The sequence below is a fragment of the Lithobates pipiens genome, unplaced genomic scaffold, assembly GCF_037356315.1.
Source record: "Lithobates pipiens isolate NorthernLeopardFrog02 unplaced genomic scaffold, aLitPip1_a1.2 Scaffold_56, whole genome shotgun sequence".
Taxonomy (NCBI): domain Eukaryota; kingdom Metazoa; phylum Chordata; class Amphibia; order Anura; family Ranidae; genus Lithobates; species Lithobates pipiens.
The window spans coordinates 1,048,153-1,075,969 of record NW_027507878.1 but is presented as its reverse complement, the minus strand read 5'-3'; the positions used below and the strand labels follow the sequence as shown (position 1 = coordinate 1,075,969).

Genomic DNA, 27,817 nt, shown 5'->3' with positions numbered 1-27,817 from the left:
ATTTCTCTGTACAATGAGTCACTTCTGAAGACGGCGAGCAACGACCGGCCACCAACAGACCCAATGGACAGAAGAAGAATGCTCTCTACCTTATCCGTCTTACTACTTCTCAACTTAGTGAATACTTCACTATGTACAGAGGATGGGAACAGCACTTCTATTGAAGGTAACTGATATATGATATTGATATAGGGTGTTTCTTTATTGTATAGATGTGAAAACTAGACCTGGATGTAAAGGGTGCCATGAGCTCTCCAAACCTCCAACCATCTGAAGGCTCTCCTCTTCAATGCCCTCAGTCAATGTCATGATGGGGTTATTTTATTCAAGACCTGGAAACAAATGAAAGAGATGAAGTATAGTGGGTCTGGGGTTGGTTGGTTGTAGTGGGTCTGGGTTGGTTGGTTGTAGTGGGTCTGGGGTTGGTGGGTTGTAGTGGGTCTGGGGTTGGTTGGTTGTAGTGGGTCTGGGGTTGGTTGTAGTGGGTCTGGGTTGGTTGGTTGTAGTGGGTCTGGGTTGGTTGGTTGTAGTGGGTCTGGGGTTGGTTGGTTGTAGTGGGTCTGGGTTGGTTGGTTGGTTGTAGTGGGTCTGGGGTTGGTTGGTTGTAGTGGGTCTGGGTTGGTTGGTTGTAGTGGGTCTGGGTTGGTTGTAGTGGGTCTGGGTTGGTTGGTTGTAGTGGGTCTGGGTTGGTTGGTTGTAGTGGGTCTGGGGTTGGTTGGTTGTAGTGGGTCTGGGGTTGGTTGTAGTGGGTCTGGGGTTGGTTGGTTGTAGTGGGTCTGGGTTGGTTGTAGTGGGTCTGGGGTTGGTTGGTTGTAGTGGGTCTGGGGTTGGTTGGTTGTAGTGGGTCTGGGTTGGTTGGTTGTAGTGGGTCTGGGGTTGGTTGGTTGTAGTGGGTCTGGGTTGGTTGTAGTGGGTCTGGGGTTGGTTGGTTGTAGTGGGTCTGGGTTGGTTGGTTGTAGTGGGTCTGGGTAGGTTGGTTGTAGTGGGTCTGGGGTTGGTTTTTCAAACTAAATCTGTTGATAGTTAAAGCTGAGGACCCCTTTTATCTGTGGCGCTTCACCATGACCTTCCATCTACAGTGTTGGTCTCCATGAAGAAAATTGAGAGGAATTGACAAGAAAGAAAAGGAACCCCAGTTAGTGTGATCTTCACGAGGGGCCCTTGATTTTTGGTTTGAATGCTACCTCTTTTTTCCTCCTTTTTTTTTTTTTTTTTGAGAACTCATGGGTGCCTTCTCCAAGTCACCCTTAAGAGGTGGGCACAGCAGGAACTCAGTAGCATGCATGGATGGTGGGAATTTGTCATAATGGGCACAACAGCTGATCAGCACCAGGAACAGTGCAAAGACGGTGAAAACCTTTTGTTTTGTGCACAGTAGGTGTGCCAACCCAGGAAATCAGAGCTAGGCTGGTGGGAAACCCTTATAATGAGCACCAAATGTGTGCAGTGATGGTGGGAACCCCTCATATTGGGCACAGCAGGTGTACAGACCTGGGAACTTGGCACAGGGAAGGTGGGAACCCCTCATAATGGGCACAGCGGGTGTACAGACCCAGGAACTAAGCACAGGGATGGTGGGAAACCCTCATAATGGGCACAGCGGGTGTACAGACCCGGGAACTCAGCACAGGGATGGTGGGAACCCCTCATAATGGGCACAGCGGGTGTACAGACCCGGGAACTCGGCACAGGGATGGTGGGAACCCCTCATAATGGGCACAGCGGGTGTACAGACCCAGGAACTCAGCACAGGGATGGTGGGAACCCCTCATAATGGGCACAGCGGGTGTACAGACCCGGGAACTCAGCATAGGGATGGTGGGAACCCCTCATAATGGGCACAGCGGGTGTACAGACCCGGGAACTCAGCACAGGGATGGTGGGAACCCCTCATAATGGGCACAGTGGGTGTACAGACCTGGGAACATGGCACAGGGATGGTGGGAACCCCTTATAATGGGCACAGGAGGTGTACAGACCCGGCAACTCAGCACAGGGATGGTGAGAACCCCTCATAATGGGCACAGCAGGTGTACAGACCTGGGAACTTGGCACAGGGATGGTGGGAACCCCTTATAATGGGCACAGGAGGTGTACAGACCCGGCAACTCAGCACAGGGATGGTGGGAACCCCTCATAATGGGCACAGCAGGTGTACAGACCCGGCAACTCAGCACAGGGATGGTGGGAACCCCTCATAATGGGCACAGCAGGTGTACAGACCTGGGAACTTGGCACAGGGATGGTGGGAACCCCTTATAATGGGCACAGGAGGTGTACAGACCCGGCAACTCAGCACAGGGATGGTGGGAACCCCTCATAATGGGCACAGCGGGTGTACAGACCCGGGAACTCAGCACAGGGGTGGTGGGAACCCCTCATAATGGGCACAGCGGGTGTACAGACCCGGGAACTCAGCACAGGGGTGGTGGGAACCCCTCATAATGGGCACAGCGGGTGTACAGACCCGGGAACTCAGCACAGGGGTGGTGGGAACCCCTCATAATGGGCACAGCGGATGTACAGACCCGGGAACTCAGCACAGGGATGGTGGGAACCCCTCATAATGGGCACAGCGGATGTACAGACCCGGGAACTCAGCACAGGGGTGGTGGGAACCCCTCATAATGGGCACAGCGGATGTACAGACCCGGGAACTCAGCACAGGGATGGTGGGAACCCCTCATACTGACACATCTTTCACATAAACCAGCTTCTCATTGAAGGAAGACAGTCCAATCCATTTTATTTCCCCCAGCATAGGTATTCACGTTCCGCGGACTCGCACGGATATCCTTCACCTGTATCGAGCTGCCTGCAGGTTTGTGATCTCTGTAACACAACATCTGCCTCACTTTACATTACAAATTGTCAGGCAGAGAGTGTCAGGTGCGGAGAGGCCGATCGGAGGTCCCAGGAGATGGAAGGAAATTATTATAATCAATCCTCATTATAACAAAATGGAAAAATGGTGTCCGGTGGGAGCAGACGGCGGCCCCCATGGACATGTCACGCGGATCTACCGAATCCCATAGAGCCAACAATGATCCGTGTGGAGTGTCAGCTCATGCTCCAGAAATTAATTCAAGAGGAGCGGCATAGGAGAAATGTGGGGGGGGGGGGGGTACAAGCAAGACGTTGATCACTGACCTAGTCAATGTTTGTTTGTTGTTTTTTTTTTACTTTCATAAAGGGACAATTTCTAAGATTTAAAAACGTTATTTTTGATAGTAAGGGAGGGAGGTCCACACTAAACAATACTGAAGACCAGGAGAAGTGCAGAAGCATGAACCAGCCCCATCCCTAGGTTCACATCTATGCGGTTGATGCAGTTTTTAGACACGTTTTGTGGTGCGCTTTGAACGTGCGTTTTTTTGTGTTTTTTTTTTGTCTTTAACAAGCTGGTATAGCTGGTTGCTAAGGAGCAGGCCGGGAAGCCGCCACGTCATTAACAACCAATGAGTCGTCAGCGGGCTTCCCCACTGACAGCTGAATGTAAAGACAAGAATTGCCGGCAATAACAAAATCTCAAAAAAAAAACAAAAAAAACATGCAGTCCATACTTGGCCCTTTGGGTCTGGTATGGATTTTGAGGAGAACCACATGCCTAAATATTAAAAAATGGCGTGGGGTCCCCCCCAAAATCCATAACACACCCTTATCTGAGCATGCAGCCCCCCCCACAACCATACCGGGTTACATGCCCCCAACATGGAGTGGGGTGCTTTTAAGGCAGGGGGGCTCTTCCTACCCCCAAAGCACCTTGTCCTGTGGGCGGTGGGCTTATCCAGAATCTGTAAGCCCCCAGATCCCGGTGCCCCTCTCCCCATGTGAATGAGTACGGGGTGCATAGTACCCTGACCCATTCACAAAAAGAGTATAAAAAGTGGCCCCACCCCCACCACAAAGCACCCACCCCCCCCCCATCATGTTGAGGGCATGTGGCCTGGTATGGTTCAGGTTTCCTGCCCTGCCGTTCTACATGCTCGGATAAGGATCTGGTATGGAATGTCGGGGGGAACCCAAGCCATTTTATTTTATTTATTTTTTTGGTGCAGGGAACTTGGCTGACCTGCACAGACCTCAACCCGATAGAACACCTTTGGTATGAATTTGAGCGCAGACTGCGAGCCAGGCCTTCTCATCCAACATCAGTGCCTGACCTCACAAATGCTCTTCTGGAAGAATGGTCAACCATTCCCATAGACACCCTCCTAAACCTTGTGGACGGCCTTCCAAGAAGAGCTGAAGCTGTTATAGTTGCAAAGGGCCAACTCAATATTGAACCCTATGGACTAAGACTGGGATGCCATTAAAGTACATGTAAAGGCAGGCGTCCCAATACTTTTGGTAAAATCGTGTGGATAGATAGATAAGATGTCTTCACTTTACATTAACAGGCATTAAAATATTTTATATCTTGCAGTTCCAGAAAATAAAGCTATAGTATTACCTGATGTGCCTTCAGCCAAAGCGTTCATTGATTCCACTGACGTAGCCGTGATTGGCTTTTTTACGGTAAGTCGCTATTTTTCTGTCCAATAATCTGAGACAACATCTAACAAAAAAATGTACAATATGTTTGAGGGGAAACTTTACATGTTTGGGGTCAGTTTTATTTATTGGGCTGTAAAACATGGTGTCACTCCTCCCCATGTTTTACCGCATCGCTCAGGAGGGCGCTATGTACAGGATGCAAGGCTCAGGAGGGCGCTCGGCTCAGGAGGGCGCTATGTACAGGGTGCAAGGCTCAGGAGGGAGCTATGTACAGGGTGCAAGGCTCAGGAGGGAGCTATGTACAGGGTGCAAGGCTCAGGAGGGAGCTATGTACAGGGTGTAAGGCTCAGGAGGGAGCTATGTACAGGGTGCAAGGCTCAGGAGGGAGCTATGTACAGGGTGCAAGGCTCAGGAGGGAGCTATGTACAGGGTGCAAGGCTCAGGAGGGAGCTATGTACAGGGTGCAAGGCTCAGGAGGGAGCTATGTACAGGGTGTAAGGCTCTGGAGGGCGCTATGTACAGGGTGCAAGGCTCAGGAGGGTGCTATGTACAGTATGCAAGGCTCAGGAGGGTGCTATGTACAGGATGCAAGGCTCAGGAGGGTGCTATGTACAGTATGCAAGGCTCAGGAGGGTGCTATGTACAGGGTGCAAGGCTCAGGAGGGCGCTATGTACAGGGTGCAAGGCTCAGGAGGGTGCTATGTACAGGGTGCAAGGCTCAGGAGGGCGCTATGTACAGGGTGCAAGGTCCAGGAGAGCGCTATGTACAAGGTGCAAGGCTCAGGAGGGCGCTATGCACAGGGTGCACGGCTCAGGAGGGCGCTATGTACAGGGTGCAAGGCTCAGGAGGGCGCTATGTACAGGGTGCAAGGCTCAGGAGGGCGCTATGCACAGGGTGCAGAGTTCAAAAGTTCCTGCTTCACAGGACAGAAGAGAGGACAGATGGTCAATAGGGTTTAGGTCTGGAGACATGCTTGGCCAGTCCATCACCTTTACCCTCAGCTTCTTTAGCAAGGCAGTGGTGGTGTTGGAGGTGTGTTTGGGGTGGTTATCATGTTGGAATACTGCCCTGCGGCCCAGTCTCTGAAGGGAGGGGATCATGCTCTGCTTCAGTATGTCACAGTACATGTTGGCATTCATGGTCCCCTCAATGATCTGTAGCCCCCCCAGTGCCAGCAGCACTCATGCAGCCCCAGACCATGACACTCCCACCACCATGCCTGACTGTAGACAAGACACACTTGTCTTTGTCCTCCTCACCTGGTTGCCCCCACACACGCTTGTCACCATCTGACACCAAATACCTTTATCTTGGTCTCATCAGACCACAGGACATGGTTCCAGTAATCCATTTCCTTAGTCTGCTTGTCTTCAGCAAACTGTTTGTGGTCTTTCTTGTGCATCATCTTTAGAAGAGGCTTCCTTCTGGGATGACAGCCATGCAGACCAATTTGATGCAGCGTGCGGCGTATGGTCTGAGCACTGACAGGCTGACCCCCCCCACCCCTACAACCTCTGCAGCAATGCTGGCAGCACTCATACGTCTATTTCCCAAAGACAACCTCTGGATATGACGCTGAGCACGTGACCTCAACTTCTTTGGTGGACCATGGCGAGGCCTGTTCTGAGGGGAACCTGTCCTGTTATACCGCTGTATGGTCTTGGCCACCGTGCTGCAGCTCAGTTTCAGGGTCTTGGCAATCTTCTTATAGCCTAGGCCATCTTTATGTAGAGCAACAACTCTTATCTTCAGATCCTCACAGAGTGCTTTGCCATGAGGTGCCATGTTGTACTTCCAGTGACCAGTATAAGAGAGTGAGAGCGATAACACCAAATTTAACACACCTGCTCCCCATTCACCCCTGAGACCTTGTAACACCAACGAGTCACATGACACAATTGGGCCCAATTTGGACATTTTCACTTAGGGGTGCACTGACTTTTGTTGCCAGCGGTTTAGACATTAATGGCTGTGTTGAGTTATTTTGAGGGGACAGGAAATTTACACTGTTATACAAGCTGTACACTCACTAATATTAATAAATATATGTCAACATTTATTGTTTGTCAAGGGATTCAGACTTTCAGTCTGGGTTTGTCTGAATCCCCAAACTAAGCGATCTAATAATAATGAGGGATTCTTTGCTATTAAGGATCAGCTTCTGTCAGCACAGCTAAAAGCTGAAATAGCTGAATATGAGAAAAATAGAGTAAAGCTCCATCTACTGGTTGAAGTTAGAACTACATAATATTTATATACTACATTTCAAAATTCTCCTAATTAAAAAAATAAATAAATATATATATATATATATATATATATATATATATATATATATATATATATATATATATATATATATATATAGTTTCATATGCAATATGTAAAAAAATATATATGTATTTTTATATGCAATATGTAAAAAAAAAAAAAAAAAAAAATATATATATATATATATATATATATATATATATATATATATATATATATATATATATTTTTTTTTTTTTTTTGTTTTGTTTTTTTTTTTTTTTTATATGCAATCTGTAAAAAAAAATATATATATATATATATATATATATATATATATATATATATATATATATATATATATATATATATATTTTTTTTTTTTTTTTTTACATATTGCATATAAAGTTTTTTTTTTGAGGGAACAACTTTTGAAAACCTTGGAGTCTCTGATAAAGCAAGTATTTCAGGTGTATGTTGTACATATCTCTCGCAGGACTTAGATGAACCAGAAATAGAATACTTTGAGACTCTGGTGAAAAATCACCCAGAATGGGATTACGGCACCAGCACCACCCGAGAGGTCTTAAAGCACTACAAGATAAAGAGCAACACGATCACCATCTTCCGCAAGGTAAGTCCCCCGACCAAAGATCGCCAAGAGCAGGACATTCCCCATGTGAGAAATCATATAAGCTTATGACTTAGGACAGTAAAACGTGAAACACAGCAATAAAAAGCTATAAGCCAATCAAAAGAAGCAGGAAATTCGTTTTTGGGGGATTTAAACACAGTGTGGAAATAGCACCCTACATATATATATATATATATATTTTTTTTTTTTCTAAGGCACATTGAAAAGACGGGGCGTGCTGGGAAGGTAGGATGAAGGACGTTGGCTGCACCCCCTCAGTGTTATATTGATGACTGACAGTGAAAATATTACGGGTTTCCATAAAGAATTACTGCAATAAAATGTACCCATCTAAAATCGCCCAGCTCTGATATAAACTTCTGGATATTCTTCTGCCAATGGCGGTGTGTCCATAAGGGCACACGGGCACCGCCCCCTCTCTTCAGCCACCCCCTCTATCACCAATAGATAGATCCATGCAATGCATGAATCTATCTATGGCCGCAGCTGCCACACCCTATTTCAGAATTACAGCGGCGGGGTATTATTTTTTTTTGAAGCACCTTATTAGAGCCATAGGCTGTAATAGGTGTCAAAGAAGGTAAACAGCGAGTGCCATGCTTGGCGCTCGCAGTTCACTCAACTGTGTTAGGAAAGCGAATGAATATTCGGTTTCCTAACACTGAACCGCCTCTCCGCCAATCAGGTGCTCGGGTCTGTTACCTGGCTGAAACGACAGGCACTGTGATTGGATGCCTATGAGGATGCTTCTGATGGGCACAGTGGCTGCGTTGGATGGGCACAGTGGCTGCTTCTGATGGGCACAGTGGCTGCGTTGGATGGGCACAGTGGCTGCGTTGGATGGGCACAGTGGCTGCGTTGGATGGGCACAGTGGCTGTGTTGGATGGGCACAATGGCTGCGTTGGATGGGCCCAGTGGCTGCGTTGGATGGGCCCAGTGGCTGCGTTGAATGGGCACAGTGGCTGCGTTGAATGGGCACAGTGGCTGCGTTGAATGGGCACAGTGGCTGCTTCTGATGGGCACAATGGCTGCCTTGGATGGGCACAGTGGCTGCGTTGGATGGGCACAGTGGCTGCTTCTGATGGGCACAGTGGCTGCGTTGGATGGGCACAGTGGCTGCTTCTGATGGGCACAGTGGCTGCTTCTGATGGGCACAGTGGCTGCGTTGGATGGGCACAGTGGCTGCTTCTGATGGGCACAGTGGCTGCTTCTGATGGGCACAGTGGCTGCTTCTGATGGGCACAGTGGCTGCGTTGGATGGGCACAGTGGCTGCTTCTGATGGGCACAGTGGCTGGGTTGGATGGGCACAGTGGCTGCGTTTGATAACACAGTTAGGCTGCAATTGATGGGGGTTATTTTTTACAGAATTTTTCAGTTTGTTTGCGGCCCCCCAAAAAAATTTAAGCACCAGCCTCCACTGTCTTCTGCTGAAGTTTTTTAAAATATTTAATTCCAGGCTGACAACTGGAGGGATGACTTGGTGGTGAAAGAAAACGAAGGCATCAACACAGCCAAATTGTACCGGTTCCTGACCATCAACGATCTGAGGCTGGTGACAGACTACAACCCCATGGTAGGATCACATGGTGCCCTTCTGGACTATGTTGGGGGGATACGGGAGCCTCGGGTGCAGCAGGCTGAGATCTGTGCACTGCATCCTGTGTAGGATAGCAGGTGCAGTAAGTGAGGAGGGTAGGTTGGCGGGTGCAGTACGTGGGGAGGGTAGGTTAGCTGGTGATGTAAATGAGAGAGATCAGGTATAGGAAGAAAGGAGGGTATGATAGTGGGTGCAGTAAGCTTAAATGGGAGGGTAGTTGGTGCAGTGAGGAGGGTGGGTTAGCAGGTGTAGTAAGTGAGGAGGGTGGGTTAGCAGGTGTAGTAAGTGAGGAGGGTGGGTTAGCAGGTGTAGTAGGTGAGGAGGGTGGGTTAGCAGGTGTAGTAAGTGAGGAGGGTGGATTAGCAGGTGCAGTAAGTGAGGAGGGTGGGTTAGCAGGTGTAGTAGGTGAGGAGGGTGGGTTAGCAGGTGTAGTAGGTGAGGAGGGTGGGTTAGCAGGTGCAGTAAGTGAGGAGGGTGGGTTAGCAGGTGTAGTAGGTGAGGAGGGTGGGTTAGCAGGTGTAGTAGGTGAGGAGGGTGGGTTAGCAGGTTTAGTAGGTGAGGAGGGTGGGTTAGCAGGTGCAGTAAGTGAGGAGGGTGGGTTAGCAGGTGTAGTAAGTGAGGAGGGTGGGTTAGCAGGTGTAGTAAGTGAGGAGGGTGGGTTAGCAGGTGTAGTAAGTGAGGAGGGTGGGTTAGCAGGTGTAGTAGGTGAGGAGGGTGGGTTAGCAGGTGTAGTAAGTGAGGAGGGTGGGTTAGCAAGTGCAGTAAGTGAGGAGGGTGGGTTAGCAAGTGCAGTAAGTGAGGAGGGTGGGTTAGCAAGTGCAGTAAGTGAGGAGGGTGGGTTAGCAAGTGCAGTAAGTGAGGAGGGTGGGTTAGCAAGTGCAGTAAGTGAGGAGGGTGGGTTAGCAGGTGTAGTAAGTGAGGAGGGTGGGTTAGCAAGTGCAGTAAGTGAGGAGGGTGGGTTAGCAAGTGCAGTAAGTGAGGAGGGTGGGTTAGCAGGTGTAGTAGGTGAGGAGGGTGGGTTAGCAGGTGTAGTAGGTGAGGAGGGTGGGTTAGCAGGTGTAGTAGGTGAGGAGGGTGGGTTAGCAGGTGCAGTAAGTGAGGAGGGTGGGTTAGCAAGTGCAGTAAGTGAGGACTATAGGGTAGGAGGTGCAGTAAGTGAGGACTGTAGGTTTGTGGGTGCAGTATGGGGGGGGGGCGGGAGGGGGTAGTGGGTGCAGTAAGTGAGTAGAGTAGGTTGGAGGGTAAAGTGAAGACAGTAGGATAGCACATGCAGTAAAAGTCAGAACAATGGATTATGGGGTGCAGTAAGTGAGGAGGGTGGGTTTGTGGGTGCAGTATGGGGGGGGGGGGGGGGTAGTGGGTGCAGTAAGTGAGCAGAGTAGGTTGGAGGGTAAAGTGAAGACAGTAGGATAGCACATGCAGTAAAAGTCAGAACAATGGATTATGGGGTGCAGTAAGTGGGGAGGGCAGGTTAAGGGGTGTAGTGAGTGAAGATTGTAGGTTGGGAGGTTTAGTAGGTAAAGCGGGTAGGATAGCAGGTGTAGTAAGAAAAGAGGTTATGGGTATGTTCCTGTTGAGTTAAGTTTTTTTGTGACTCACATTTTAAATGATTCCTCTTTTTTAATTGCTAAAATATATAAAGATTGTTACATTAGCCAGTAGAGGGCGCTCTGACTAATATACAAATCTAGGAGCCTTATTCAGTCTCCCTGCTTAACAAACACTGAGATGAGCTGCACTATATGGCACAACGTGTTTGGATGTCTGACCTCAACACTTACAGTATATAACCTTGTTGGACATCCCAGTTTCAAGCCATGATTTGCCCCTTCCCCCATGGCCATTAATATGAAGTTTCTCCCCTCCCCCCATGGCCAATAATCTGGAGTTGCTCCCCTCCCCCCATGGCCGATAATATGGAGTTGCTCCCCTCCCCCCATGGCCGATAATATGGAGTTGCTCCCCTCCCCCCATGGCAGATAATATGGAGTTGCTCCCCTCCCCCCCATGGCCAATAATATGGAGTTGCTCCCCTCCCCCCCAGGGCCGATAATATGAAGTTGCTCCCCTCCCCCCATGGCCAATAATATAGAGTTGCTCCCCTCCCCCCCATGGCCAATAATATGGAGTTGCTCCCCTCCCCCCCATGGCCGATAATATGAAGTTGCTCCCCTCCCCCCATGGCCGATAATATGGAGTTGCTCCCCTCCACCCATGGCTATTAATATGGAGTTGCTCCCCTCCCCCCATGGCTATTAATATGGAGTTGCTCCCCTCCCCCCATGGCCAATAATATGGAGTTAATCCCAATCCCCCCCGGTTCACCATCAGCGTTCCAATTCACCCCAAAGGTCTTCAGTAGGAATGAGGTCAGTTCTCTGTGTAGAACCCTCGAGGTTCCTCCACACCAAACGGGTCCGTGTTTAAACACCTGGCTGGCTGCACCCCTACCTACCCCCAAGGGTCCCAACCTTCACATAGATGGGGGAAGGAGATATGGACTGGAGCACCACACAGAAGGATTGAGATCCAAAGAAGTTCATTCCAATAATAAAAAAAAAATATTTCAAAAGCCAAAGTGTTTCGGAGGTTCAAAGGTGCCTCCTTCATCAGGGCATGCAGGGCCGTCTTTAATAAAGATTGGGCCCTGGGCAAACTTTTTCTTGCCCCCCACCCCCATGCAATTTCCCTCTCCACCTACTCTGAGACATACAATAAATAGCAGCTAGACTTAAAATCAGTTTTCTGTATCAGATCAGGCAGCAATTGCGATTGGTTGCCAGCAGTTACAGCTTACTGACTGGTTGCTAGAGGTTACAGCACACATTACGGCTCACTGATTAGTTGCTAGAGGTTACAGCACACATTATGGCTCACTGATTAGTTGCTAGAGGTTACAGCACACATTACGGCTCACTGACTAGTTGCTAGAGGTTACAGCACACATTACGGCTCACTGATTAGTTGCTAGAGGTTACAGCATATCATTACAGCTCACTGACTAGTTGCTAGAGGTTACAGCACACATTACGGCTCACTGACTAGTTGATAGAGGTTACAGCACACATTACGGCTCACTGATTAGTTGCTAGAGGTTACAGCACATCACCTCCTCACAGCAGGGGAACATGATATACATAGGAATGCCGCCTTTATGTACATATCAATGCCGCCAGCCGCAGCTATTTACTTAGTATTGTCGCCCCTATTTACATACTAATGCCTGTTATTTACATGTAAACACAGGGTCTGCAGGTGAGTCATCTGTACACAACAATAGGGCAGACCTGGGCAGCATTAGTACCAGCTCTTCACACTGAGATATCGGGACACAGCACAGGACTAAAACTTCAAGGGACGAGGGAATTTAAACCTGGATATTTGGCAAGTATGAGGCAGCTGTTTTGGGCCACCACAACAATGACAGGGCCCAGGGCAGCTGCCCCTTTTGCCCTGCCTTAAAGACGGCCCTGGGGGCACGTTGGTGGATGTTGGACTTGGAGTAGAAGGATCAATGGGTTTTGACAAGTCTACTGGGAACCGGTCATAATATTGTGATTTCCATACCCCGAGTCCACAATCCGGCAACTTTTTCCATCCTCAAACCCCGGTGAAGAAGACACCTCTGAAGACCCAAAACACAGGAGCTTCAGATAAAGGTTCAGCTTGAAACTTTTTCACTGTAATAGAAAAGTGTTTCTCTCAAGATTGAGCATGCGAGATACTGTTATACTTTGTTCTGAATTGGTTACTGAATCCTGTTTAGATTCTTCTTCCTTTTATTTCATGTAATCACTTTATGATTGCTGTATATGATACATCATGTATTTGTGGTTAAAACTCAATAAAAACTATTGAAAGAGAAAAGAGTTTCTCGGGACTTGGTGCTCAGGTCCTCTCATCATTCTTCATCTTTGCTCCCTATCATCCTCCCTATCACTGACATTCCAGAAGAGATTCCGGCTCACTTGTACTCCTTCCTTTTATTATCAGAATGCGATCGGCTTAATCGCCTGCGAGGTCGAGGTCCACCTTCTCTTCTTCAGCGACAAGGTTGTTGAAAACGAAGCTGAAATAATAAAGGAGCTGCGAGAGGTCGCCAACGATCTGCGTGGGAAGGTCAGTAATCCAGGGCATGCTTCTATTCTTTCCAGCGAGGATTTCAGGAGAGGAGAGTTTTATAGAGGAAGGAGCAGAGTCCTCCATCTGTGCAGAGTATATCAGGAGAGGAGAGTTTTATAGAGGAAGGAGCAGAGTCCTCCATCTGTGCAGAGTATATCAGGAGAGGAGAGTTTTATAGAGGAAGGAGCAGAGTCCTCCATCTGTGCAGAGTATATCAGGAGAGGAGAGTTTTATAGAGGAAGGAGCAGAGTCCTCCATCTGTGCAGAGTATATCAGGAGAGGAGAGTTTTATAGAGGAAGGAGCAGAGTCCTCCATCTGTGCAGAGTATATCAGGAGAGGAGAGTTTTATAGAGGAAGGAGCAGAGTCCTCCATCTGTGCAGAGTATATCAGGAGAGGAGAGTTTTATAGAGGAAGGAGCAGAGTCCTCCATCTGTGCAGAGTATATCAGGAGAGGAGAGTTTTATAGAGGAAGGAGCAGAGTCCTCCATCTGTGCAGAGTATATCAGGAGAGGAGAGTTTTATAGAGGAAGGAGCAGAGTCCTCCATCTGTGCAGAGTATATCAGGAGAGGAGAGTTTTATAGAGGAAGGAGCAGAGTCCTCCATCTGTGCAGAGTATATCAGGAGAGGAGAGTTTTATAGAGGAAGGAGCAGAGTCCTCCATCTGTGCAGAGTATATCAGGAGAGGAGAGTTTTATAGAGGAAGGAGCAGAGTCCTCCATCTGTGCAGAGTATATCAGGAGAGGAGAGTTTTATAGAGGAAGGAGCAGAGTCCTCCATCTGTGCAGAGTATATCAGGAGAGGAGAGTTTTATAGAGGAAGGAGCAGAGTCCTCCATCTGTGCAGAGTATATCAGGAGAGGAGAGTTTTATAGAGGAAGGAGCAGAGTCCTCCATCTGTGCAGAGTATATCAGGAGAGGAGAGTTTTATAGAGGAAGGAGCAGAGTTCTCCATCTGTGCAGAGTAAATCAGGAGAGGAGAGTTTTATAGAGGAAGGAGCAGAGTCCTCCATCTGTGCAGAGTATATCAGGAGAGGAGAGTTTTATAGAGGAAGGAGCAGAGTCCTCCATCTGTGCAGAGTATATCAGGAGAGGAGAGTTTTATAGAGGAAGGAGCAGAGTCCTCCATCTGTGCAGAGTAAATCAGGAGAGGAGAGTTTTATAGAGGAAGGAGCAGAGTCCTCCATCTGTGCAGAGTATATCAGGAGAGGAGAGTTTTATAGAGGAAGGAGCAGAGTCCTCCATCTGTGCAGAGTATATCAGGAGAGGAGAGTTTTATAGAGGAAGGAGCAGAGTCCTCCATCTGTGCAGAGTATATCAGGAGAGGAGAGTTTTATAGAGGAAGGAGCAGAGTCCTCCATCTGTGCAGAGTATATCAGGAGAGGAGAGTTTTATAGAGGAAGGAGCAGAGTCCTCCATCTGTGCAGAGTATATCAGGAGAGGAGAGTTTTATAGAGGAAGGAGCAGAGTCCTCCATCTGTGCAGAGTATATCAGGAGAGGAGAGTTTTATAGAGGAAGGAGCAGAGTCCTCCATCTGTGCAGAGTATATCAGGAGAGGAGAGTTTTATAGAGGAAGGAGCAGAGTCCTCCATCTGTGCAGAGTATATCAGGAGAGGAGAGTTTTATAGAGGAAGGAGCAGAGTCCTCCATCTGTGCAGAGTATATCAGGAGAGGAGAGTTTTATAGAGGAAGGAGCAGAGTCCTCCATCTGTGCAGAGTATATCAGGAGAGGAGAGTTTTATAGAGGAAGGAGCAGAGTCCTCCATCTGTGCAGAGTATATCAGGAGAGGAGAGTTTTATAGAGGAAGGAGCAGAGTCCTCCATCTGTGCAGAGTATATCAGGAGAGGAGAGTTTTATAGAGGAAGGAGCAGAGTCCTCCATCTGTGCAGAGTATATCAGGAGAGGAGAGTTTTATAGAGGAAGGAGCAGAGTCCTCCATCTGTGCAGAGTATATCAGGAGAGGAGAGTTTTATAGAGGAAGGAGCAGAGTCCTCCATCTGTGCAGAGTATATCAGGAGAGGAGAGTTTTATAGAGGAAGGAGCAGAGTCCTCCATCTGTGCAGAGTATATCAGGAGAGGAGAGTTTTATAGAGGAAGGAGCAGAGTCCTCCATCTGTGCAGAGTATATCAGGAGAGGAGAGTTTTATAGAGGAAGGAGCAGAGTCCTCCATCTGTGCAGAGTATATCAGGAGAGGAGAGTTTAACACCCCTTTCACACCAGGGCGTTTTGCAGGCGCTATAGCGTTAGAAATAGCGCCTGCAATCCGTCCTAAAGAAGCTGCACCATTGTGTGTAGTGTGATCCCCCCGAGGGATTTCACACTGGAGCGGTGCGCTGGCAGGACGTCAGGGAAAAGTCCTGCCAGCAGCTTCTTTGGAGCGGTGAAGGAGCGGTGTGTTTCCCGCTCCTCCACCGCTGCTTCCCATTGAAATCAATGGGGCAGCGCTGTAATACTGCCGGCAAAACACCGCTATTGCGGCGTATTGCCGGCGGTTTTAACCCTTTCGCAGCCGCTAGCAGGGGGGGGTAAAAGCGCCCCGCTAGCGGCCGAAATGCGCCGCAAATCTGCCGCAAATCCGGCGGTAAAACGCCGCTAAAAATAGCGGCGTTTTACCACCGACGCAATGGGCTTGTGTGGTGGGAAAGGGGTCTTGTAGAGGAAGGAGCAGAGTCCTCAAGCAGAGCAGAGTATTTCAGGAGAGGAGAGTTATAGAGAGAGGAGCAGAGTCCTCCAGCAGAGCAGAGTATTTCAGGAGAGGAGAGTTACAGAAGAAGGAGCAGAGTCCTCCAGCAGTGCAGATTATTTCAGGAGAGGAGAGTTATAGAGGAAGGAGCAGAGTATTTCAGAATCAGGAGAGGAGCGTTATAGAAGAAGGAGCAGAGTCCTCCAGCAGAGCAGAGTATTTCAGGAGAGGAGAGTTACAGAAGAAGGAGCAGAGTCCTCCAGCAGTGCAGATTATATCAGGAGAGGAGAGTTATAGAGGAAGGAGCAGAGGATTTCAGAATCAGGAGAGGAGCGTTATAGAAGAAGGAGCAGAGTCCTCCATCGGTGCAGAGTATTTCAGGAGAGGAGAGTTATAGAGTAAGGAGCAGAGTCTTCCAGCAGTGCAGAGTATTTCAGGAGAGGAGAGTTATAGAGGAAGGAGCAGAGTAATCCAGCAATGCAGATTATTTCAGGAGAGGAGAGTTGTAGAGGAAGGAGCAGAGTCCTCCAGCAGAGCAGAGTATTTCAGAATCAGGAAAGGAGCGTTATAGAAGAAGGAGCAGAGTCCTCCAGCAGAGCAGAGTATTTCAGGAGAGGAGAGTTGTAGAGGAAGGAGCAGAGTCCTCCAGCAGAGCAGAGTATTTCAGGAGAGGAGAGTTGTAGAGGAAGGAGCAGAGTCCTCCAGCAGAGCAGATTATTTCAGGAGAGGAGAGTTATAGAGGAAGGAGCAGAGTATTTCAGAATCAGGAGAGGAGCGTTATAGAAGAAGGAGCAGAGTCCTCCAGCAGAGCAGAGTATTTCAGGAGAGGAGAGTTGTAGAGGAAGGAGCAGAGTCCTCCAGCAGAGCAGATTATTTCAGGAGAGGAGAGTTATAGAGGAAGGAGCAGAGTCCTCCAGCAGTGCAGATTATTTCAGGAGAGGAGAGTTATAGAGGAAGGAGCAGAGTCCTCCAGCAGTCCAGATTATTTCAGGAGAGGAGAGTTGTAGAGGAAGGAGCAGAGTCCTCCAGCAGAGCAGAGTATTTCAGGAGAGGAGAGTCATAGAGGAAGGAGTAGAGTCCTCCAGCAGAGTATTTCAGGAGAGGAGAGTCATAGAGGAAGGAGTAGAGTCCTCCAGCAGAGTATTTCAGGAGAGGAGAGTCATAGAGGAAGGAGTAGAGTCCTCCAGCAGAGTATTTCAGGAGAGGAGAGTCATAGAGGAAAGAGTAGAGTCCTCCAGCAGAGTATTTCAGGAGAGGAGAGTCATAGAGGAAAGAGTAGAGTCCTCCAGCAGAGTATTTCAGGAGAGGAGAGTCATAGAGGAAGGAGTAGAGTCCTCCAGCAGAGTATTTCAGGAGAGGAGAGTCATAGAGGAAGGAGTAGAGTCCTCCAGCAGAGCAGAGTATTTCAGGAGAGGGGAGTCCTAGAGGAAGGAGTAGAGTCCTCCAGCAGAGCAGAGTATTTCAGGAGAGGAGAGTCCTAGAGGAAGGAGTAGAGTCCTCCAGCAGAGTATTTCAGGAGAGGAGAGTTATAGAGGAAGGAGCAGAGTCCTCCAGCAGAGCAGAGTATTTCAGGAGAGGAGAGTCATAGAGGAAGGAGTAGAGTCCTCCAGCAGAGTATTTCAGGAGAGGAGAGTCATAGAGGAAGGAGTAGAGTCCTCCAGCAGAGTATTTCAGGAGAGGAGAGTCCTAGAGGAAGGAGTAGCGTCCTCCAGCAGAGTATTTCAGGAGAGGAGAGTCATAGAGGAAGGAGTAGAGTCCTCCAGCAGAGTATTTCAGGAGAGGAGAGTCCTAGAGGAAGGAGTAGAGTCCTCCAGCAGAGTATTTCAGGAGAGGAGAGTTATAGAGGAAGGAGCAGAGTCCTCCAGCAGAGCAGAGTATTTCAGGAGAGGAGAGTCATAGAGGAAGGAGTAGAGTCCTCCAGCAGAGTATTTCAGGAGAGGAGAGTCATAGAGGAAGGAGTAGCGTCCTCCAGCAGAGTATTTCAGGAGAGGAGAGTCATAGAGGAAGGAGCAGAGTCCTCCAGCAGAGCAGAGTATTTCAGGAGAGGAGAGTCATAGAGGAAGGAGTAGAGTCCTCCAGCAGAGTATTTCAGGAGAGGAGAGTCATAGAGGAAGGAGTAGAGTCCTCCAGCAGAGCAGAGTATTTCAGGAGAGGAGAGTCCTAGAGGAAGGAGTAGAGTCCTCCACCAGAGCAGAGTATTTCAGGAGAGGAGAGTCCTAGAGGAAGGAGTAGAGTCCTCCAGCAGAGTATTTCAGGAGAGGAGAGTCATAGAGGAAGGAGTAGAGTCCTCCAGCAGAGTATTTCAGGAGAGGAGAGTCCTAGAGGAAGGAGTAGCGTCCTCCAGCAGAGTATTTCAGGAGAGGAGAGTCATAGAGGAAGGAGCAGAGTCCTCCAGCAGAGCAGAGTATTTCAGGAGAGGAGAGTCATAGAGGAAGGAGTAGAGTCCTCCAGCAGAGTATTTCAGGAGAGGAGAGTCATAGAGGAAGGAGTAGAGTCCTCCAGCAGAGTATTTCAGGAGAGGAGAGTCCTAGAGGAAGGAGTAGCGTCCTCCAGCAGAGTATTTCAGGAGAGGAGAGTCATAGAGGAAGGAGTAGAGTCCTCCAGCAGAGTATTTCAGGAGAGGAGAGTCCTAGAGGAAGGAGTAGAGTCCTCCAGCAGAGTATTTCAGGAGAGGAGAGTTATAGAGGAAGGAGCAGAGTCCTCCAGCAGAGCAGAGTATTTCAGGAGAGGAGAGTCATAGAGGAAGGAGTAGAGTCCTCCAGCAGAGTATTTCAGGAGAGGAGAGTCATAGAGGAAGGAGTAGCGTCCTCCAGCAGAGTATTTCAGGAGAGGAGAGTCATAGAGGAAGGAGTAGAGTCCTCCAGCAGAGTATTTCAGGAGAGGAGAGTCATAGAGGAAGGAGTAGAGTCCTCCAGCAGAGTATTTCAGGAGAGGAGAGTTATAGAGGAAGGAGCAGAGTCCTCCAGCAGAGCAGAGTATTTCAGGAGAGGAGAGTCATAGAGGAAGGAGTAGAGTCCTCCAGCAGAGTATTTCAGGAGAGGAGAGTCATAGAGGAAGGAGTAGCGTCCTCCAGCAGAGTATTTCAGGAGAGAAGAGTCATAGAGGAAGGAGTAGAGTCCTCCAGCAGAGTATTTCAGGAGAGGAGAGTCATAGAGGAAGGAGTAGAGTCCTCCAGCAGAGTATTTCAGGAGAGGAGAGTTATAGAGGAAGGAGCAGAGTCCTCCAGCAGAGCAGAGTATTTCAGGAGAGGAGAGTCATAGAGGAAGGAGTAGCGTCCTCCAGCAGAGTATTTCAGGAGAGGAGAGTTGTAGAGGAGCAGACACATGTAGTTATATGCAGGAACACTGAAGGGCAGGTCACTTCCTCGGATATGTTGGTAATTGTGGGAGGTCTCGTTTCCTCTTCAGGTTCTCTTTGTGAAGATGGATTTGGGAAAGCCGTACACTCAGAAAATTGCCGGTTTTTTCAAGATCCAGAAAAGTGACCTCCCTCTGATCTCCATCTATAACACCGACAGCAATAAGAAGCTGATCATGCCACGCGGGGAGATCACCGCCGAGACGGTGAAAGAATTCTGCGGGAAGTTCCTCTCCGGGGATTATACGGTGAGAAGAGGCGGAACCGCCAACTAATGTTGTTCTTTAGAGCCGAGCGCCGGACAGAGATAAATACAGGAATAGAACTTCATAATAATCAGTCATTTAATATATTCCCTGCAGAGCTAAGACTGGAGGAGGGAGAAGCAGCACAAGAAGCCAATTAGTTGTGCTCATGTGATAACAAGGAACTAACTCCATTGGAACAATATTTATAAACAATGTTACTTTATATCTCTCTCATCTTACATAGTAGGTGAGGTTGAAAAAAAGACACAAGTCCATCCCATGTGTGTGATTATATGTCAGTATTACATTGTATATCATGTATGTTGTGTGATTATATGTCAGTATTACATTGTATATCATGTATGTTGCGGTCATACAGGTGCTTATCTAATAGTTTCTTGAAACAATCGATGTCCCCCGCTGAGACCACATCCTGTGGAAGGGAATTCCACATCCTTGCCGCTCTTACAGTAAAGAACCCTCTATGTACTTCAAGGTTAAACCTCTTTTCTTCTAATTTTAATGAGTGGCCACGTGTCTTGTTAAACTCCCTTCCGTGAAAAAATTTTCTCCCTATTGTGGAGTCACCAGTCCGGTATTTATATATTGTGGGGTCACCAGTCCGGTATTTATATATTGAGGGGTCACCAGTCCGGTATTTATATATTGTGGGGTCACCAGTCCGGTATTTATATATTGTGGGGTCACCAGTCCAGTATTTATATATTGAGGGGTCACCAGTCCGGTATTTATATATTGAGGGGTCACCAGTCCGGTATTTATATATTGAGGGGTAACCAGTCCGGTATTTATATATTGAGGGGTCACCAGTCCGGTATTTATATATTGTGGGGTCACCAGTCCGGTATTTATATATTGTGGGGTCACCAGTCCGGTATTTATATATTGAGGGGTTACCAGTCCGGTATTTATATATTGAGGGGTCACCAGTCCGGTATTTATATATTGTGGGGTCACCAGTCCGGTATTTATATATTGTGGGGTCACCAGTCCGGTATTTATATATTGAGGGGTCACCAGTCCGGTATTTATATATTGAGGGGTCACCAGTCCGGTATTTATATATTGAGGGGTCACCAGTCCGGTATTTATATATTGTGGGGTCACCAGTCCGGTATTTATATATTGTGGGGTCACCAGTCCGGTATTTATATAATGAAATCATATCCCCTCTCAGGCGTCTCTTCTCCAGAGAGAATAAGTTCAGAGCTCCCAACCTTTCCTCATAACTAAGAATTTATTGCCCTGCTTAGCTTAGTATTGTCCGCAAATACAGAGATTGAACTGTTTCCCCCATCCCCCTCCTCCAGGTCATTTATGAATAAATTAAATAGGATTGGTCCCAGCACAGAACCCTAGGGGGCGCCACCACCCACCCCTGACCATTCCAATCATTCATCTGATCAATGTTTATAAACAATGTTACTTTGTTTAGAAACATTGATCAGACAGGAGATCGAGAGATACATTGTTACAATGTAAAATAATGCATTTGGGTGGCAAAAATCTGAATGCAATCTATAGACTGGGGGGAGGGGAACCTCTGGGGGGGATGTAGGATGGAGAAGGACCTGGGGGTCCTAGTAGATGATGGGCTCAGCAATGCCAAGCTGCTGCTAACAAAGCAAACAGAATATTGTCATTAAAAAGGGATCAACTCCAGAGATAAAATGATAATTCTCCCCTCTACAAGACTCTGGTCCGGCCGCACCTGGAGTATACTGTCCAGTTCTGGGCACCAGTCCTCAGGAAGGATGTACTGGAAATGGAGCGACTACAAAGAAGGGCAACAAAGCTAATAAAGGGTCTGGAGGATATTAGTTATGAGAAAAGGTTGTGAGCTCTGAACTTATTCTCTCTGGAGAAGAGACGCCTGAGAGGGGATATGATTTCATTATATAAATACCGGACTGGTGACCCCACAATATACAAATACCGGACTGGTGACCCCACAATATATAAATACCGGACTGGTGACCCCACAATATACAAATACCGGACTGGTGACCCCACAATATATAAATACCGGACTGCTGACCCCACAATATATAAATACCGGACTGGTGACCCCACAATATATAAATACCGGACTGGTGACCCCACAATATATAAATACGGGACTGGTGACCCCACAATATATAAATACCGGACTGGTGACCCCACAATATATAAATACCGGACTGGTGACCCCACAATATATAAATACCGGACTGGTGACCCCACAATATACAAATACCGGACTGGTGACCCCACAATATATAAATACCGGACTGCTGACCCCACAATATATAAATACCGGACTGGTGACCCCACAATATATAAATACCGGACTGCTGACCCCACAATATATAAATACCGGACTGGTGACCCCACAATATATAAATACCGGACTGGTGACCCCACAATATATAAATACCGGACTGGTGACCCCACAATATATAAATACGGGACTGGTGACCCCACAATATATAAATACCGGACTGGTGACCCCACAATATATAAATACCGGACTGGTGACCCCACGATATATAAATACCGGACTGGTGACCCCACAATATATAAATACCGGACTGGTGACCCCACAATAGGGGGAAAACTTTTTTGCGGAAGGGAGTTTAACAAGACTCGTGGCCACTCATTAAAATTAGAAGAAAAGAGGTTTGACCTGAAACTATGTAGAGGGTTCTTTACTGTAAGAGCGGCAAGGATGTGGAATTCCCTTCCACATGCGGTGGTCTCAGCCGGGGGGCATCGATAGTTTCAAGAAAGTATTAGGTAATCACCTGAACAACCGCAACATACATGATATACAATGTAATACTGACATATAATCACACACATAGGATGGACTTGTGTCTTTTTTCAACCTCACCTACTATGTAACTTTGTATCTCTTGATCTCCTGTCTGAACAATGTTTGCAAACACTGTATCAAAGGGTCCTTTTTTACAGAAACTCCAAGTTTGACTGTCAAGAATTGCCAGAAAGTACAAGTGGGGGGAGGGGGATGAGAAGCTGCTGAGAGGCAGAAGGATGGGGCAAATTGTTATATTACACACATCCTGTGCACATTGATGGCGTTCTTTTTCTCCAAACTATTTTAGTACTATGCTGTGATATAGGCATGAATAGCAGGAGAGATCAGATTGCACACACATCTGATTACCTCTGCCCCCCCCCCCCCCCCCCCCGGGGCTATTAACACTTGGAGATTGGTGGTGGATCATCATCAGATGTTCCTGTAGAGCTGAAGAGAGAAGGAATGTGTTTTGCTTGTCGGGTATCAGCCGATCTCCAAACATCAGAATATTTTGTTCTCACATCGGATATTCAGCGGAGGATATTTTTGGCCTTCTATAAAAACACGTACAATCTCATTTCCCTTCATCGTGCAGCCTCCGGTCACATGGGGGGGTTTGATAGATATGAGAATTTCTTCCAGTAAATGGCAGTCAGGAGCCTCAGGAAGAGCCGCACTCCACCAGAGGGAGCAATTCCGGCAACTTCTTCATTCCACACAAATCAGAGGAAGAGAAACAAGCGAGTCCAGAGAGGCGAATAGAGAACCTTCTAAAGGAGTCACAGCATACAAAACTATTTATAATTCACAATACGACCCCCAGCACTGACCCCCCACCCCACTCCACCACCACCATCACCACCACCCCACTCCACCACCACCACCACCCCACTCCACCACCACCACCACCCCCACCCCACTTCACCACCACCACCCCACTCCACCACCACCACCACCCCCACCCCACTCCACCACCACCCCCACCATAACCACCATCCCACCACCCCACTCTACCCCTACTCCACCACCCCATCCCATACCTTCCCACCACTCCACCACCACCACCACCCCCACCATCACCACCACCCCACTCCACCACCACCACCACCCCCACCATAACCACCATCCCACCACCCCACTCTACCCCTACTCCACCACCCCATCCCATACCTTCCCACCACTCCACCACCACCACCACCCCCACCATCACCACCACCCCACTCCACCACCACCACCACCCCCACCATAACCACCATCCCACCACCCCACTCTACCCCTACTCCACCACCCCATCCCATACCTTCCCACCACTCCACCACCACCACCACCACCACCATCACCATCACCACCACCACCACCCCACCACCCCACTCTACCCCTACTCCACCACCCCATCCCATACCTTCCCACCACTCCACCACCACCACCACCCCCACCATCACCACCACCCCACTCCACCACCACCACCACCCCCACCATAACCACCATCCCACCACCCCACTCTACCCCTACTCCACCACCCCATCCCATACCTTCCCACCACTCCACCACCACCACCACCACCATCACCATCACCACCACCCCACCACCCCACTCTACCCCTACTCCACCACCCCATCCCATACCTTCCCACCACTCCACCACCACCACCACCCCCACCATCACCACCACCCCACTCCACCACCACCACCACCCCCACCATAACCACCATCCCACCACCCCACTCTACCCCTACTCCACCACCCCATCCCATACCTTCCCACCACTCCACCACCACCACCACCACCACCATCAACACCACCCCACTCTACCCCTACTCCACCACCCCATCCCATACCTTCCCACCACTCCACCACCACCACCACCACCCCCACCCCACTCCACCACCACCCCCACCATAACCACCACCACCCCCACCCCACTCCACCACCACCCCCACCATAACCACCATCCCACCACCCCACTCTACCCCTACTCCACCACCCCATCCCATACCTTCCCACCACTCCACCACCACCACCACCACCACCATCACCATCACCACCACCCCACCACCCCACTCTACCCCTACTCCACCACCCCATCCCATACCTTCCCACCACTCCACCACCACCACCACCCCCACCATCACCACCACCCCACTCCACCACCACCACCACCCCCACCATAACCACCATCCCACCACCCCACTCTACCCCTACTCCACCACCCCATCCCATACCTTCCCACCACTCCACCACCACCACCACCATCACCACCACCCCACCACCCCACTCTACCCCTACTCCACCACCCCATCCCATACCTTCCCACCACTCCACCACCACCACCACCCCCACCATCACCACCACCCCACTCCACCACCACCACCACCCCCACCATAACCACCATCCCACCACCCCACTCTACCCCTACTCCACCACCCCATCCCATACCTTCCCACCACTCCACCACCACCACCACCACCACCATCACCACCACCCCACCACCCCACTCTACCCCTACTCCACCACCCCATCCCATACCTTCCCACCACTCCACCACCACCACCACCCCCACCATCACCACCACCCCACTCCACCACCACCACCACCCCCACCATAACCACCATCCCACCACCCCACTCTACCCCTACTCCACCACCCCATCCCATACCTTCCCACCACTCCACCACCACCACCACCACCACCATCACCACCACCCCACCACCCCACTCTACCCCTACTCCACCACCCCATCCCATACCTTCCCACCACTCCACCACCACCACCACCCCCACCATCACCACCACCCCACTCCACCACCACCACCACCCCCACCATAACCACCATCCCACCACCCCACTCTACCCCTACTCCACCACCCCATCCCATACCTTCCCACCACTCCACCACCACCACCACCACCACCATCACCATCACCACCACCCCACTCTACCCCTACTCCACCACCCCATCCCATACCTTCCCACCACTCCACCACCACCACCACCCCCACCATCAACACCACCCCACTCTACCCCTACTCCACCACCCCATCCCATACCTTCCCACCACTCCACCACCACCACCACCACCACCATCACCACCACCCCACCACCCCACTCTACCCCTACTCCACCACCCCATCCCATACCTTCCCACCACTCCACCACCACCACCACCCCCACCATCACCACCACCCCTACTCCACCACCACCACCACCCCCACCATAACCACCATCCCACCACCCCACTCTACCCCTACTCCACCACCCCATCCCATACCTTCCCACCACTCCACCACCACCCCCACCATCACCACCACCCCACTCTACCCCTACTCCACCACCCCATCCCACCACCCCCACCACTCCCACCACCTTCCTACCACCCCAACATCACCACTACCCCATTCTACCCCCACCCCACCACCTTAACATAACCCCACCACTCCACCCCAACACTCCATCCCACTCCACCCACCACCACCATTACCACCACTCCACCCCCACTCCATCACCACCATTACCACCACTCCACCCCCACTCCTCCACCACCACTACCACCCCACCACTCCACCACCACCACACTCTACCCCTACTCCACCACCCATCTCACCACCATCCCACCGCCCCCACCACTCCCACCATCACCACCTCCCCAACACTCCACCATCTCCACCACCCCAACCCACTCTACCCCCACCACCTAAACACCACCCCACCACTCTACCACCCCACCACTACTCCACCACCACCGCCAACACCATCCCACCCCACCACCACCACCACCCTACCACACCATGCCGCCACCTCCCCACTATCCCACCCCACCACTCCACCCCACCACCATCCCACCACCTCCCCACCATCCCACCCCACCACTCCACTCCACCACCATCCCACCACCTCCCCACTGCCTAAACCCCCCATTCCCACCCCACCCCACCACCACCACAACCCCCACCACTCCGCCCCACCTCCACGCCACCACTCCCACCACCACCTCCCCACCCCTCCACTCTATCCCTACTCCACCAACCCCACCCCACTACCCCATCCCACCACCATCCCACCACAACCCCCACCACTCCGCCCCACCACCACCACCTCCCCACCCCTCCACTCTACCCCTACTTCACCAACCCCACCCCACACCCCCACCACTCCCACCACCTTCCCACCACCCCAACACTCCACCATCACCACCACCCCACTCTACCCCCACCCCACCACCTTAACATCACCCCACCACTCCATCCAACACTCCATCCCACCCCACCCACCACCACGACATCACCACCCCCACCATTACCATTACCACCACTCCACCACCACCATTACCACCACTCCACCCCCACTCCACCACTACCACTCCACCACCGCCGTCACCACCACCACATCCCCCACCACCACCACCGTCATCACCACCGCCTCCCCACCAATGCCATCACCACCACCACCACTCCACCCCACGCCAACAACACCACTCCACCACATCCCCCAACATCATCCCCACCACCACCACCGCCGCCATCACCACCACCACTCAAACACTCGCACAATCCAACCACCCCACTCCACCACTCCCACCACCACTCCACCACCCCACTCTACCCCCACTCCACCGCCATCACCACCACCACACTCATCCACCCCACTCCACCACCCCACCACTCCAGTCTACCCCCACTCCACCCCCACTCCACAATCACCACCACCCCCACCATCACCACCACCATCACCACCACCCCACTCCACCACCCCACCACCATGGCCATCACCATCACCACCACCCACCCCACTCCACCACCCCACCACCATAGCCATCACCACCACCACCCCACTCCACCACCACCTTATGTATGCATTTTGTATGGGATGTCTTATGTATGCGATGTCTTATGTATGCCATTGTGTGTGTTATTTTATTTATTTCCTTATTTTCTTTTACAGGAAGAAGAATTGGAAAGCAACAGGGAGAAGATAGAACTCTGATATTTATTAAATAGACGGAATGTGTTCATTTGTCCCAAACTCTTTTTTTGACCTTAAAATATTTTTACATTTCTGAAATAAAAAGGTTACTTTGTCGGTATCGGATCGCTGGATGGACCCGCATCATTATTATGTCATTGTGTGCAGTATTATGAGGCCCCATTCACACTCCGCGCCCCGGAACTGTGGGCAGAATTGCGTGGCAATCGCTGAAAAAAATAAAAATAAAGCATGTATTTGGGTGCCATTGTCCTTCAGTGGCACTCCAAATGCGATGCGATTCTGCCATGATTGTTGTGCAACAGGATCGCACGGCAATCACAGCACACTGCGCATTTACACAGCGTGTTCTAACTGTAGGGGGGATGGGCTTACTGAAACATGACAGAGATCACTGGGAACAGTAGACCCCTGATAGGTCACTAGGACAGAACAGGGAAATGCCTTGTTTACATAGGCAGTGCCCTGTCCTGCCTCTCCTTACCGCGACCGCGGGCCACCGGCGCACATTGAGCCCGAGGGCACGCTCCCACCTGCTATGCTGCTTTTACGAACTGACGTTACAGATACGGCAGTTTGCGCAGGAGTGCCATTCTGCCGACGT

General features: G+C 50.0%; 1 protein-coding gene across 1 annotated transcript; it reads left to right on the top strand.

Annotated features, from left to right (window-relative positions):
- On the top strand, positions 1 to 27,318 carry ERP27 (endoplasmic reticulum protein 27). Its single transcript, XM_077467454.1, has 7 exons — positions 1 to 166; positions 4,427 to 4,518; positions 7,245 to 7,382; positions 8,862 to 8,978; positions 12,996 to 13,121; positions 19,217 to 19,414; positions 27,172 to 27,318. Exons 1-7 carry the CDS (start codon positions 64 to 66, stop codon positions 27,211 to 27,213), a joined length of 816 nt encoding a protein of 271 aa, XP_077323580.1. The 5' UTR covers positions 1 to 63; the 3' UTR covers positions 27,214 to 27,318.
- Positions 27,319 to 27,817: the final 499 nt, after the last annotated feature.

Excerpts from the sequence above, each read along its gene's own strand:
- ERP27 (XM_077467454.1), top strand. The coding sequence starts at position 64 with ATGGACAGAAGAAGAATGCTCTCTACCTTATCCGTCTTACTACTTCTC. Across the intron at positions 7,383-8,861 it reads CGATCACCATCTTCCGCAAG|GCTGACAACTGGAGGGATGA; the intron begins GTAAGTCCCCCG and ends ATTTAATTCCAG. Across the intron at positions 13,122-19,216 it reads CCAACGATCTGCGTGGGAAG|GTTCTCTTTGTGAAGATGGA; the intron begins GTCAGTAATCCA and ends TTTCCTCTTCAG.